At 40.9% G+C, this 15,095-nt stretch overlaps 1 protein-coding gene across 3 annotated transcripts in view; it reads right to left on the bottom strand.

Moving 5' to 3' along the window:
• ASTN1 (astrotactin 1) overlaps positions 1-15,095 on the bottom strand; it is a 335,437-nt gene that overhangs the window by 27,149 nt on the left and 293,193 nt on the right. For all 3 annotated transcript variants that reach the window (XM_053607621.1, XM_053607622.1, XM_053607623.1), the window contains exons 18-19: positions 4,611-4,744; positions 722-873 (exon numbers count right to left, since the gene is read on the bottom strand). In XM_053607621.1, coding sequence (XP_053463596.1) covers positions 722-873; positions 4,611-4,744 — 286 coding nt within the window. The remainder of the gene's footprint in view (positions 1-721; positions 874-4,610; positions 4,745-15,095) is intronic.

The following is a 15,095-nucleotide window of genomic DNA, read 5'->3' as shown; positions in this document are numbered from 1 at the left end:
CTGAGGGTGTAGGCAGCTCTCTAGGCCTGAATACAGCTGAATTCGTCCCCAAGCCTCAGTGATAGGTTCACAAGAAGCCATTTACCCTGAATTAGATTGTGGATGCCACCATGCTGCTCCTGACCACAGCTCATGTGTAAACTTCAGGGATTATCCATGTTGACATTTCCTAAGTGTAGACAGTGAACTACTAAAGCATGGAATGTTTTTCTTGGGGTGTTTCCACTCCTTTAAGGTTTCCCTCTTTTAGCTGGACTGACAAAAGCAGAGTTTGCTTTAGGACAAGACATGGGCAAGGCATCTGTTTGCACATGCTTTTGCCCGGAGGGGGGTTATTAGCAAAGGAATTTTTTTTTTTTTTTCTGTAATCATGGCAGTGGTTAGCAGAGGATTGTTTCCTAATTGTGGGCTAGGATAACTAGTATACTGTATTGTTGTTTCTTTGTGAGTATGCCTGGAGGCAATGAAATGGACACCTCTTTTATAAACCAGAAGAAAAGCAAAATCAAAACAAGACTTTGTTGGCTGCTCGCCACACAAAAATTCTTAAATGGACAAGATGGCTGCTGCTTGGAAGAAGCAACAGCTTCTCGTCCTCCCTCCTTCTGCTGCATTCCCTGATGATACTGAGGACCTGGAGCCCAGCTGCAAGGCAGGGCATTTTTCTTTTATTTTTTACCACCTTGGACCAAGACTAGCCCATAAAGCAGAGGATGCTCACCTGTCTCCACTTTAGAGTGGTCCATCCTGTCAGTGACTTTCTCTTGACGGAGAAGATAATCTACAATCTGAACCCCAATTGGTGGCTCTGAGTGTTCCCATTCGAGGACCACGAGGGTACTGCTGGGCTCATGAACTGTGGAGAGTCTCAGGCTATGTGCAGACAGAAAGGAACATGGACTGAGGACCCAACAGTGACCATTGGGCACTTTTCAATTGTTATAGTGGAAACTTTTCTTTTTCAATCAACTACAAAAATGACCTCTTTGAGGGCCTGTCTCATCCACTAGATCAGCGGTTCTCAACCTGTGGGTCGCGATCCATAGGAACTGTATTAAAGGGCTGCAGCACTTGGAAGGTTGAGAACTACTGCACTAGATAGTAAGGTTCTTGAGGATCTCTGAGAACTATGTTTTATGCATCAAGTGCCTGTTACACATTAGAAACTCAACTGCTGTTTGTAAATAAATAAGTAGGGAAGGCAAAGATGATTGAATGCATGTTGCATGGGTCAGAGGAGGGTTTGGGGGTAGTACTACTTGGTATAGCTTCTAACTATTATAATTCAGGATTTCCTCTTGGAAAACATTAAGAGAATGTCTACATACTGTGCATGTAAAGACCTATTGACAGCAGTATTTAGGAGAACCTCGCACTAATAACGCCACAGTTCATTTAGCTTCAGTAACGTTGTCAAGATCTGCTCTGCTGGTGGGGGAAAACCTTGGCTTCCCCTCTTGCTATGGGAGCTAATGTACCTTTCCCCGGCCCCCTGCTGGCTGGGCCTTGAACAGCCTGTGTGGAAGTAGTGCTCTAGAGGGGGTTCCCTAGGCAAGAAAAAGCTGACCACAATTCCCCTTAGGGGGTGATATCTGTATCTGCCCACACAGGTTCTGTCTTTGATCTTGGGTGTCTATGAATTCTGGCTCTTGATTCTGGCCTTTGCTTGCTTTTCCCACTTCATAGTCTCTTCATGCTTTGCAAGTTGTCTGTTTTGACCACTGTCTTGCTTTGCTGTCTCATACCTCTCTCTACCTTGTATAAACTTAATAATCATTGTTGACATTTGCTGGTCTGGATCTCCTAACTGTCCAAGTGGTTTCAATTCACTGCCTTGTTCTGACTTCTTGTATGTGTCTCAGGTTTCCCTCTTGCTTCCAATTTGCTGTTTCTTCCTAGACCACTGGGTTCTGGGAATTCTCCCAGTTTCTGCTCACTCCAGCCTTCCTCCCTGACAAGTATCCTGCCATTCACCTCATCCTTAGTTCCCTTATCTCATGACCACCCCTAATCTTGGCCCTCCTTCTCTCCCCTAGCCTCCCAGGTGCCTAGAACCACTGATTTCAAGAATCACTGACCAAGACACTGTGAATGAACCATTCTGAACCATCTTCAATCTTCAGATTATTTCACAAACATCTATGAATCACCCATCACTTATAAGGATGAGCTTGTGGCTGGGGATGCCGTGGTGCACAAGCCCACCTCAGCCTCTGCTCTTATGGAGCTGAGTGGGCACTAGAAATATGTAATTATACATGTGATTTAGAAAATGTGATAGGAACTTCAATGAGACATCATAGGAGGCTGTGGGAACAACAGTAAGGAATTCTACTGGGGGAAAATAATACAAACCACATGGCCTTCTGCAAATGGCTTACTATGAAGGAGTACATAGCCTGCATATGACATTAAACATGGAATAGACCCAAAACGCATGGATATTGACAAATTCATTAATTAGAGTCATATGCAGAGTGCTATTTTGAAGAAAAAAGCATTAGGAAGCTTCAGTAAGTAAGACTTCAGATTTTCTGAGAACTCAATTTCTGTGAAAATATGGACCAAACCCAGCCTCTTCTGAGAAACAGAACTGTATATGATTACACGGATTTGTGTAAAACCAGAGTGCATTTCTATTTCCAGCTGAAACTAAGGTCTGCTACTGAAGGATGAGATCAGAGTTGACAAGAAAAGTCAAGTCTTTAATGGACATTTCCTGTTTATGAAAATTTAGCCCACTTTGATCTTTTGGTCTGAAGTTTAGTAAATGTAGGTTTAGAAATTAAACAAGCCCTAAGACCTAATGACTGGATCTGTGTCCACCCGATTACTGTTTGGTAGCTCTAGTGCTGGATCTCCAAGGTCATTTTCAGTGATCTGGTCAATCAGTCTAATAGTACCAAGTTATCTTAGTGGCTTCCTTTTCAATAAATGCAAGGACTTTTATTAACAGTAAGCTTGCTTCTTTTTTTACTCAAGAGATCCAAGTCATGACTAGAAAGTGAAAGAAGCCAACAGCTAGTGCATCTAAAACCTCCTACCCAGAGAAGAAGACAGCAGAGGAGAGAAGACAGCAGCTTGTAACAACTGGCCGCCATTCATTCCCCCCTTCCCCGGCTTTCCTCTGGCTCCGTCTTGCCTCTTTACTGCCCACCTGCACTTAGGCCAGAGGGCAGCCTCTCGGTGGCTGCTTTCCTCCTGCAGCTGCTGCTCCTGCTTACTTAGCCCCCAGTGACACAGGGCCTGTTTCTTGCTGTGGGCTTCCTTTGCCTGGCTCCTGCTCTGCCAGCTCATCCTCCCAGCAGGCCTGGCATTTCTGTGGCTTCAGTCCTGAAGCAGATGCCATGTCAGAGGCTAAGAAGGGCCCCTGCTTCAGGCCTGGCCCTCTGGTTGCCCAGTTCTGGTTAGTCTTTCACTGAGGGGAAGGAGACTGGGCATGTTCATTCTCAGGCACCTTGAAGCACTTCACCCTTTTCACGATTCAAATGCAGACACCCCCTGATGGTCATTTCCAGCCCTCTGCTCCTCCCACCTGATACTGTGGTGCTGCAGAAGTGTTCAGTAGGTCCTTTCTCCTAGCTGTGGCTGCACCTGTCATTTGTTTGGTGCTGACTGAAATGGTCTTATCACTAGTGTTTACTTTTTTGCAGAGGTCCAAACTATCTTTCTGTCTGTACACCAAACTTTTCTGCAGAACCGTACTGCTATAACTCTAAGCAAGCCCAAATGGAACTGGCCTCCTCAGCAAACCTGGGTGTGCTCTCATGCTTTTTTTTTTTTTTGCAGTTTTTGGCTGGGGCTGGGTTTGAACCTACCACCTCCGGCATATGGGGCCAGTGCCCTACTCTTTTGAGCCACAGGCACCACCCCTCTCATGCTTTTTTTAACCTCAATTGTGTCTCTTTCATCTTTCCAGCCAACAAAGGAATACATCTTATGTTCACTCACCACTGCTCCTTCCTCCTCACCCCAACTGTCAGTCAGCCACCGAGTCCTGTTGGTTCTACCCCAAATCATCTCTTGGTTTTCTTCCTTCTTTACTGCAATGGCTAACAATATGCCTCTTAGCCCTGGCTCTGCTTCCTGCGGTATCACCTTGGAAAAAATCTCCAATCCATTCAGAACCTTTTCCTTGTCTATTAAATGAACAGTATCTAACTGCTCAATGCTGCCTGGCACCCAGAGTTTGAGAAGTACTTTGGTTGTTGATTCAGATCTATACAGTCTCAATAGAGACCTCTCACCTCTCCAACTGCAGCAGCACTTTTACCCTGATTATCTTCTCGCTATGCTGTCCTACTTCCTGCCACCTCCTCATGAAGCCTTCATCATTTCCCAGATTCAGACTCGGCCATTCTCTCTTCATACTTTCTTCCAATGTTGCTTGTTACATTAATCACAGCTTCTCCTATACTAAGCACAATCTGTATGCATGCCTCCCTGGTGGACTGCAAGCTCCCTGAACGCAGGCACTTTCTCATATTCCTCTTTCTGTTCCCTGGTACCCTGTCTACTGATCTGTAAATAGCAGACACTCAATATCTGCTTGTGGGGTGTTGCTGATGCTGATGTTTGTACAAGAGAGACGCAGGGAAAGGGAAGCGTACACAGGCTGCGGGAGCGGTGCGCAGGTGGGGAGTCCGTCGGCTCCAAAGGCAGTGGAATCACACCGACACCAGTCCTCGATGACATCTCCCGTCCCTGAGCACCACAGAGAGCTCATGGTGGCCTCCTGCAAGAGCTGCACAAGAGAGCACAGGAAAGGGTAAGTGCAAGGAAGCCAGGGCTAGGCCATGAGAATCAAGAGGCAGAGCTCCAAGGGTCTGCATGGCCCTAAATGACTTCCATGTACCCACTTCAACATTTTGGGGTCCAAAATTCTTATTTTTGGGGGGGGCATGAGAAATATTAGGTTGACTGCAGATCTTTCAGCCAAAACTTTTTTTTTTTTTTTTATTGTTGGGGATTCATTGAGGGTACAATAAGCCAGGTTACACGGATTGCAATTGTTAGGTAAAGTCCCTCTTGCAATCATGTCTTGCCCCCATAAAGTGTGACACACACAAAGGCCCCACCCATCTCCCTCCTTCCCTCTTTCTGTTCTCCCCCCATAACCATAATTGTCATTAATTGTCCTCATATCAAAATTGAGTACATAGGATTCATGCTTCTCCATTCTTGTGATGCTTTACTAAGAATAATGTCTTCCACGTCCATCCAGGTTAATACGAAGGATGTAAAGTCTCCATTTTTTTTAATGGCTGAATAGTATTCCATGGTATACATATACCACAGCTTGTTAATCCATTCCTGGGTTGGTGGGCATTTAGGCTGTTTCCACATTTTGGCGATTGTAAATTGAGCTGCAATCAACAGTCTAGTACAAGTGTCCTTATGATAAAAGGATTTCTTTCCTTCTGGGTAGATGCCCAGTAATGGGATTGCAGGATCAAATGGGAGGTGTAGCTTGAGTGCTTTGAGGTTTCTCCATACTTCCTTCCAGAAAGATTGTACTAGTTTGCAGTCCCACCAGCAGTGTAAAAGTGTTCCCTTCTCTCCACATCCACGCCAGCATCTGCAGTTTTGAGATTTTGTGATGTGGGCCATTCTCACTGGGGTTAGATGATATCTCAGGGTTGTTTTGATTTGCATTTCTCTAATATATAGAGATGATGAACATTTTTTCATGTGTTTGTTAGCCATTCGTCTGTCGTCTTTAGAGAAAGTTCTATTCATGTCTCTTGCCCATTGATATATGGGATTGTTGGCTTTTTTCATGTGGATTAATTTGAGTTCTCTATAGATCCTAGTTATCAAGCTTTTGTCTGATTGAAACTATGCAAATATCCTTTCCCATTGTGTAGGTTGTCTCTTTGCTTTGGTTATTGTCTCCTTAGCTGTACAGAAGCTTTTCAGTTTAATGAAGTCCCATTTGTTTATTTTTGTTGTTGTTGCAATTGCCATGGCAGTCTTCTTCATGAAGTCTTTCCCCAGGCCAATATCTTCCAGTGTTTTTCCTATGCTTTCTTGGAGGATTTTTATTGTTTCATGCCTTAAGTTTAAGTCCTTTATCCATCTTGAATCAATTTTTGTGACTGGGGAAAGGTGTGGGTCCAGTTTCAGTCTTTTACATGTAGACATCCAGTTCTCCCAACACCATTTATTGAATAGGGAGTCTTTCCCCCAAGGTATGTTCTTGTTTGGTTTATCAAAGATTAGGTGGTTGTAAAATGTTAGTTTCATTTCTTGGTTTTCAATTCGATTCCAAGTGTCTATGTCTCTGTTTTTGTGCCAGTACCATGCTGTCTTGAGCACTATGGCTTTGTAGTACAGACTAAAATCTGGTATGCTGATGCCCCCAGCTTTATTTTTGTTACAGAGAACTGCCTTAGCTATACGGGTTTTTTTCCGGTTCCATACAAAATGCAGAATCATTTTTTCCAAATCTTGAAAGTACGATGTTAGTATTTTGATAGGAATGGCATTGAATAGGTAGATTGCTTTGGGAACTATAGACATTTTAACAATGTTGATTCTTCCCATCCATGAGCATGGTATGTTCTTCCATTTGTTAATATCTTCTGCTATTTCCTTTCTGAGGATTTCATAGTTTTCTTTATAGAGGTCCTTCACCGCCTTCATTAGGTATACTCCTAGATATTTCATTTTCTTTGAAACTATGATGAAGGGAGTTGTGTTCTTAATTAGCTTCTCATCTTGACTGTTATTGGTGTACACAAAGGCTACTGACTTGTGGACATTGATTTTATATCCTGAAACATTACTGTATTTTTTGATGACTTCTAGGAGTCTTGTGTTTGAGTCTTTGGGGTTCTCTAAGTATAAGATCATGTCGTCAGCAAAGAGGGAGAGTTTGACCTCCTCTGCTCCCATTTGGATTCCCTTTATTTCCTTGTCTTGCCTAATTGTATTGGCTAGAACTTCCAGCACTACGTTGAATAGTAAAGGTGACAGAGGACAACCTTGTCTGGTTCCAGTTCTAAGAGGAAAAGCTTTCAGTTTTACTCCATTCAGGAAAATATTGGCTGTGGGTTTGTCATAGATAGCTTCAATCAGTTTTAGAAATGTGCCACCTATGCCTATACTCTTCAGTGTTCTAATTAGAAAAGGATGCTGGATTTTATCAAACGCTTTTTCTGCATCTATTGAGAGGATCATGTGATCTTTATTTTTGCCTCTGTTAATATAGTGGATAACGTTTATAGACTTGCGTATGTTAAACCAGCCTTGCATCCCTGGGATGAAGCCTACTTGATCATGATGAATGACTTTTTTGATGATAAGCTGTAATCTATTGGCTAGGATTTTGTTCAGAATTTTTGCGTCTATATTCATGAGTGAGATTGGTCTGAAATTCTCCTTTTTGTTTGGGTTTTTTCCTGGTTTTGGTATCAGGGTGATGTTTGCTTCATAGAATGTGTTGGGGAAGATCCCTTCTTCCTCAAGTTTTTGGAATAATTTCTGCAGTACAGGAATAAGCTCTTCCTTGAAGGTTTGATAGAATTCTGGAGTGAAGCCATCTGGACCAGGGCATTTTTTGGTTGGAAGATTTTGTATTGTTTCTTTGATCTCAGTGCTTGATATTGGTCTGTTCAGGAGCTCTATTTCTTCCTGGCTGAGTCTAGAGAGAGGGTGTGATTCCAAATATTGATCCATTTCTTTCACATTGTGAAATTTCTGGGCATAGAGTTTCTGGTAGTATTCAGAGATGATCTCTTGTATCTCTGTGGGATCAGTTGTTATTTCCCCTTTATCATTTCTGATTGAGGTTACTAGAGATTTTACTTTTCTATTCCTCGTTAGTCTGGCCAATGGTTTATCTATTTTATTTATTTTTTCAAAAAACCAACTCCTTGTTTCATTGATTTTCTAAATGATTCTTTTGTTTTCAATTTCATTGATCTCTGATTTGATTTTGGATATTTCTTGTCTTCTACTGAGTTTAGGCTTAGATTGTTCTTCTTTTTCCAATTCCATAAGATCTCTTGTGAGATTGTTGATGTGCTCTCTTTCTGTTTTTCGAATGTAGGCATCTAAAGCGATGAATTTTCCTCTCAAAACTGCTTTTGCAGTATCCCACAGGTTTTGGTAGCTTGTGTCTTCATTGTTGTTATGCTCAAGGAAGTTAATGATTTCCTGTTTTATTTCTTCCTGCACCCATCTGTTATTCAACAGAAGATTGTTTAATTTCCATGCCTTTGTGTGGGGTCGAGCATTTTTGTCAGAGTTGAGTTCCACCTTTAGTGCCTTATGGTCTGAGAAGATACAAGGTAAAATTTCAATTCTTTTGATTCTGTTGATATTTGTTTTGTGTCCCAGGATATGATCAATTTTGGAGAATGTTCCATGGGGTGATGAGAAGAATGTATATTCTTTATCTTTGGGATGGAGTGTTCTATATGCGTCTATCAAGCACAGTTGTTCTAGGGTCTCATTTAAGTCTCTTATATCCTTGTTTAATTTCTGTTTAGAGGATCTGTCCAGCTCTTTAAGAGGAGTGTTAAGGTCCCCTGTTATTATGGTATTATCAGATATCATATTGCTCAGACTGAGTAAGGTCTGTTTCAAGAATCTGGGAACATTTAAATTGGGTGCATAGATATTTAGAATTGAAATGTCTTCTTGTTGTATTTTTCCCTTGACCAATATAAAGTGACCATCTTTGTCCTTTTTGACTTTAGTTGCTTTAAATCCACATGTATCTGAAAATAAGATTGCAACTCCTCTTTTCTTCTGAATTCCATTTGCCCGAAAAATTGTCTTCCAACCCTTGACTCGGAACTTTAATTTATCTTTTGAAGGCAGATGTGTTTCTTGCAGACAGCAAATGGATGGCTTGTGTTTTTTAATCCCGTCAGCCAATCTATGTCTCTTCAGTGGGGAATTCAAGCCATTAACATTTATTGAGATAATTGATAAGTGTGGTAGTATTCTATTCGTCTTATTTGGTGAGAGTCCATTGCTTAGTTTTATCTTTTGCACCAGTGTGGAGGTTAGGTTCTGTCCTTTGATTTCTGAGTTCTTACTTTGCTGCTGATCCATTGTGGTGGTCAGTGTGCAGAGCAGGTTGAAGTATTTCCTGTAGAGCTGGTCTTGTTGTGGCGAATTTCCTCAATGTTTGTATATCCGTAAATGATTTGATTTCTCCGTCAATTTTGAAGCTTAGCTTAGCAGGGTACAGAATTCTGGGCTGGAAATTGTTCTGTTTAAGTAGATTCAAGGTAGATGACCATTGTCTTCTTGCTTGGAAAGTTTCATTAGAGATGTCTGCGGTCACTCTGATGGATTTGCCCCTGTAGGTCAACTGGCGCTTACTCCTGACAGCTTGCAGAATCTTTTCTTTTGTCTTGACTTTGGACAGGTTCATCACAATGTGTCTTGGAGAAGCTCGGTTAGAGTTGAGGCGACCTGGGGTCCGATAGCCCTCTGAAAGCAGTGTGTCAGAATCTTTGGTGATATTTGGGAAATTTTCTTTTATAATATTCTCTAGTATGGCTTCCATTCCTCTGGGGCATTCTTCTTCCCCTTCTGGAATTCCTATAACTCGTATGTTGGAACGCTTCATAAAGTCCCATAATTCTGACAGTGAATGTTCTGCTTTCTCTCTCTTCTTTTCTGCCTCTTTTACTATCTGAGTTATCTCAAAAACTTTGTCTTCTACCTCTGAAATTCTTTCTTCTGCATGGTCTAACCTGTTGCTGATACTTTCCATTGCATCTTTAAGTTCCCTGATTGACCGTTTCATTTCCTTCAGCTCTGCTATATCCTTTTTATATTCTTCATATCGTTCATCTCTTATTTGATTCTGTTTTTGAATTTCCTTTTGGTTATTTTCTACTTTATTAGCAATTTCCTTCATTGTTTCCATCATTTCTTTCATTGTTTTCAACATGTGTATTCTAAATTCCCTTTCTGTCATTCCTAACATTTCTTTATAGGTGGAATCCTCTGCAGTAGCTACCTCATGGTCCCTTGGCGGGGTTGTTCTGGACTGGTTCTTCATGTTGCCTGGAGTTTTCTGCTGATTCTTCCTCATGAGTGATTTCTTTTATCTGTTTCCTTGCCCTAATTTTCCTTTCACTTCCTCTTGCTCTTTAAGTTCTCGTGCCTGTGGAAGTTGCGGGTGGGTTTAGACTGATTGAACACACGTGACCACTTGCCGGTTTTCCACTGTTTTAGTCCTCCTCTTGGGGTCCAGAAGTCTCTCGCTGACTCCCTGTATCCTCTCAGGAGTGATGATAGGCAGATCCCACCAGCCAGAGATGCCTGGAGTCCTATATCCCCAGACTGACGGTGCCCAGATGCAAGGAAGCTGTTACTCGGCTGCCATCTTGCTCCGCCTCGGGGTCTAAAATTCTTAAGTCTAGGACATTGCTTCTGGGAAGCTGGAGCCTTGTAAGTCATGGGTCCTCCATGTTCCCGAATTCAATTAAATTCCCAGTACTTTCCAAGGGGCATACAAGGTCCACTATCCCTGTATCCATTTCTAGGCAGGAAGAACTATTTCTGACAAAATGACATCAGGAGTGTCCTCTCCTTTTGGCATAACAGCTTGTTTCTGTGGTTAAGGGTTGTCACCTGAGAAGCAAGTCACATTCCAGCCACTATCTCCCTCATTTTCCACTCCATCAGGCTCTAGGAATGATGACCTCTCTATCTCTTGTCTTCTGGTGGCCACTCTTCCCTCTTCCCAGAGGCACCTAGCCCTAGACTGTTTATCACAGCTCAATTTACAATTAAACAACCCAAATGCCCACCAATCCAGGAATGGATTAACAAGCTGTGGTATATGTACACAATGGAATACTATTCAGCCACTAAAAAAGATGGAGACTTTACACCTTTTGTGTTAACCTGGATAGAGGTGGAACACATTCTTCTTAGTAAAGCATCACAAGAATGGAGAAGCAAGGATCCAATGTACTCAATTCTGATACGAGTACAATTGATGCTAGTACATGGTGGGGGGTGAGGGAATGGGGAAGTGGAGAGAAAAGGGGGAGTTACAGTGTGTGACATGCCTCTTGGGGGTGGGAGACAATTGTAAGAGAGACTTAACCTAACAAATGCAAGCAGTGTAACCTATTTCTTTGTACCCCCAATTATTCCCCAACAATAAAAAAAGGAAACAAACAAACAAAAAAATACCCTCCTCTGTACTGTCACCTGCCTTCCCCACCCCATCCCTTTGCATTCTCTCAGCATATATTGTATCCTGCTTATGATATTTATGCAATTCTGCCTTGAGTTGTGACCAGGCATTAGACATTTCTTTCTTAGTAGATCATGAACAGGAGAAGTGATGTAGCACACAGTCCAGCAACTGTGCTCTGTACAGTACCCCTGGGTGAGCGCTCCAACTTTGCCCATCACTGTCCCATGGCCTTGAGCAAATTACATGAACTCAGTTTTCTCAGTGACAAAATGAGATAAAAATAGCACTTTCCTTACAGAGTTTCTATGAAAATTAAATGGAGTAATATATGCCAAATAAAATAATATATGCATAGTACTGGTATACATTAGTCACCTATCAATGCTAGCAATTATTATTGTCTTTGAATAATGGAGTTGAGTCTTCCGTAGAGTTTTGTATCCATCACAGAGCCTAGAAGAATTCTTTACATTCAGTGGTTTCACAGATATATTTACCACTAAATAAAAGGACAAAAATGACCAAAATTAGAACAGTGAGGTAATAGAAGTTGTGACAGGGCAATTCCCTGGTGAGTTGATGGATCCTGATGGGGTATGGACCCTTCGGTGCAGCCCAAGTGCATTGACCCCAGCCCAGGGGAGGGCAGAGGGTGGGATCTGCCCCAGGGAGCCTGGCCGGTTCAAGATACCTAAGGTCGGAACCTCTTCTCTGGGTCAGTGCAACCTCTGAAGTTTCAACTGTTTCTTCTGATTACTTGCTCCCTGCTCCTCTCTCAGCACATCCACACCTAACTCGTAAATCAGAGAAAGGAAACCTAGCTACTGGAAAAATTTAGACCAAAACATTAAAAAAAGGGGGGAGGGGAGATATTAAGAATGTTGAAAAACTAAGGAAAAGAAAAAGGAAGGGAAGGGCGGCGCCTGTGCCTCAGTGGGTAGGGCGCCGGCTCCAGCCAAACTGTAAGAAAAAAATAGCTGGGCATTATAGCGGGTATCTATAGTCCAGCTACTTGAGTGGCTGAGGCAAGAGGATCACCTAAACCCAGGAGTTGGAGGTTGCTGTGAGCTGTGATGCCATAGCACTCTATTGAGGTCAATAAAGTAAGACTCTGTCTCTAAAAAAAAAAAGAAAGAAAGAAAAAAGAGAGAAAGGAAGGGAAAAAAGAAAAAAGATAATTCTACAAAAATCAAAATTATTACACCTAAAGCCAGTATCTATGTTCCATTCTTTCAGAATGTAAATAACACAGGCCCAAGTTAGAGTAGTTGGAACAACTGACCCCCTCCTCAGACTGAAGCCCCAGGGAATGGGAGGCAATGTTTGATTATAACTATAATTTGTGCAGAGTTTTTCTTTTCTTTTCTTTTTTTTTTTTATTAAATCATAGCTGTGTACATTAATGCGATCATGGGACACCATACACTGGTTTTATATACCATTTGACATATTTTCATCGCACTGGTTAACATAGCCTTCCTGGCATTTTCTTAGCTATTGTATTAAGACAATTATATTCTACATTTACTAAGTTTCACATGTACCCTTGTAAGATACACCATAGGTGTAATCCCACCAATCACCTACCCTCTGCCCATCCTCCCTCTCCCTGCCCTCTGTCTCCCCCTTTCCCATATTCTTAGGTTATAACTGGGTTATAGCTTTCATGTGAAAGCCATAAATTAGTTTTAGTAGGGCTGAGTACATTGGATACTTTTTCTTCCATTCTTGAGATACATTACTAAGAAGAATATGTTCCAGCTCCATCCATGTAAACATGAAAGAGGTAAAGTCTCCATCTTTCTTTAAGGTTGCATAATATTCCATGGTGTACATATACCACAATTTATTAATCCATTCGTGGATTGATGGGCACTTTGGCTTTTTCCATGACTTAGCAATTATGAATTAGGCTACAATAAACATTCTGGTACAAGTATCTTTGTTATAATGTGATTTTTGGTCTTCTGGGTATAATTCTTAGAGGAATTATAGGATTGAATGGCAGATGTATTTTTAGATCTCTAAGTGTTCTCCATATCTCTTTCCAAAAGGAATGTATTAATTTGCATTCCCACCAGCAGTGTAGAAGTGTTCCCTTTTCTCCATATCCACGCCAACATCTCTGGTCTTGGGATTCTGTGATATGGGCTAATTTTACTGGAGTTACAACAAGAATCTGCATACTCATACAAAAACATGGAAGTTAAAGAACCTTATGCTGAATGATAGCTGGGTCATAGATGAGATTAAGAAGGAAATTGCCAAATTTTTGGAACAAAATGACAATGAAGACACAAATTATCAGAACCTCTGGGATACTGCAAAGGCAGTCCTAAGAGGGAAATTTATAGCACTGCAAGCCTTCCTCAAGAGAATGAAAAGAGAAGGAAGTTAACAACTTAATGGGACATCTCGAGCAACTGGAAAACAAAGAACATTCCAACCCCAAACTCAGTAGAAGAAAAGAAATAATCAAAATTAGAGCAGAATTTAATGAAATTGAAAACAAAAGAATAATACAACAGATCAATAAATCAAAAAGTTAGTTTTTTGAAAAGGTCAATAAAATAGATAAACCTTTGGCTAACCTAACCAGGAAAAAAAGAGTAAAATCCCTAATTTCATCAATCAGAAATGACAAAGATGAAATAACAACAGACTCCTCAGAAATTCAAAAAATCCTTAATGAATATTACAAGAAACTTTATTCTCAGAAATATGAAAATCTGAAGGAAATTGACCAATACTTGAAAGCACATCACCTTCCAAGACTTAACCAGAATCAAGTGGAAATGTTGAACAGGCCTATATTAAGTTCTGAAATAGCATCAACCATACAAAATCTCCCTAGAAAGAAAAGCCCTGGACCAGATGGCTTCATGTCAGAATTCTACCAAACCTTTAAAGAGGAGCTACTACCTATATTACTCCACCTGTTCCAAAATGCAGAAAAAGAAGGAAGACTACCCAACACGTTCTATGAAGCAAACATCAACCTGATCCCCAAACCAGAAAAAGACCCAACAAGAAAAGAAAATTATAGACCAATTTCACTAATGAATATAGATGCAAAAATATTCAACAAGATCCTAACAAACAGAATCCAGCAACACATCAAACAAATTATACATCATGACCAAGTCAGTTTTATCCCAGGGTCTCAAGGCTGGTTCCATATACTATAACCCAGTTACAACCTAAGAATAGGGAGAAAGGGGAAAGGGAGGGGAGGGAAGGGGAAGGAGGGGGATTAATGGGATTACACCTGTGATGCATCTTACAAGGGTATATGTGAATCCTAGTAAATGTGGAATGTAAAGTTCTTAGCAAAATAACTAAGAAAATGCTACAAAAGCTATGTTAACTAATGTGATAAAAATGTGTCAAACAATCTATGAACCAAGTGTATGGTGCCCCACGATCATAGTAATGTACACAGCTATCGTTTAATAAAAATAAATAAACATTAAAAAAACATAAATCTATAAATATAATTCAGCACATAAACAAATTAAAAAACAAAGAACATACGATTCTGTCAATTGATGCAGAAAAAGCTTTTGATAATATCCAGCATCCCTTCATGATCAGAACACTTAAGAAAATTGATAAAAAGGGACATTTCTTAAACTGATAGAGGCCATCTACAGCAAACCCACAGCCAATATCGTATTGAATGGAGTTAAATTAAAATCATTTCCACTCAGATCAGGAACCAGGCAAAGTTTCCCATTGTCTCCTCTCCACTTTAACATTGTAATGGAAGTTTTAGCCATCGGAATTAGGGAAGAAAAGGCAATCAAGGGTATCCATATAGGGTCAGAAGAGATCAAACTTTCACTCTTCACAGATGATATGATTGTATATCTGGAAAACACCAGGGATTCTACTACAAAACTCTTAGAAGTGATCA

The sequence above is a fragment of the Nycticebus coucang genome, chromosome 10 (assembly GCF_027406575.1).
Source record: "Nycticebus coucang isolate mNycCou1 chromosome 10, mNycCou1.pri, whole genome shotgun sequence".
In the NCBI taxonomy this organism is placed as follows: Eukaryota; Metazoa; Chordata; class Mammalia; order Primates; family Lorisidae; genus Nycticebus; species Nycticebus coucang.
This window is presented reverse-complemented; position numbering and strand designations above follow the sequence as displayed.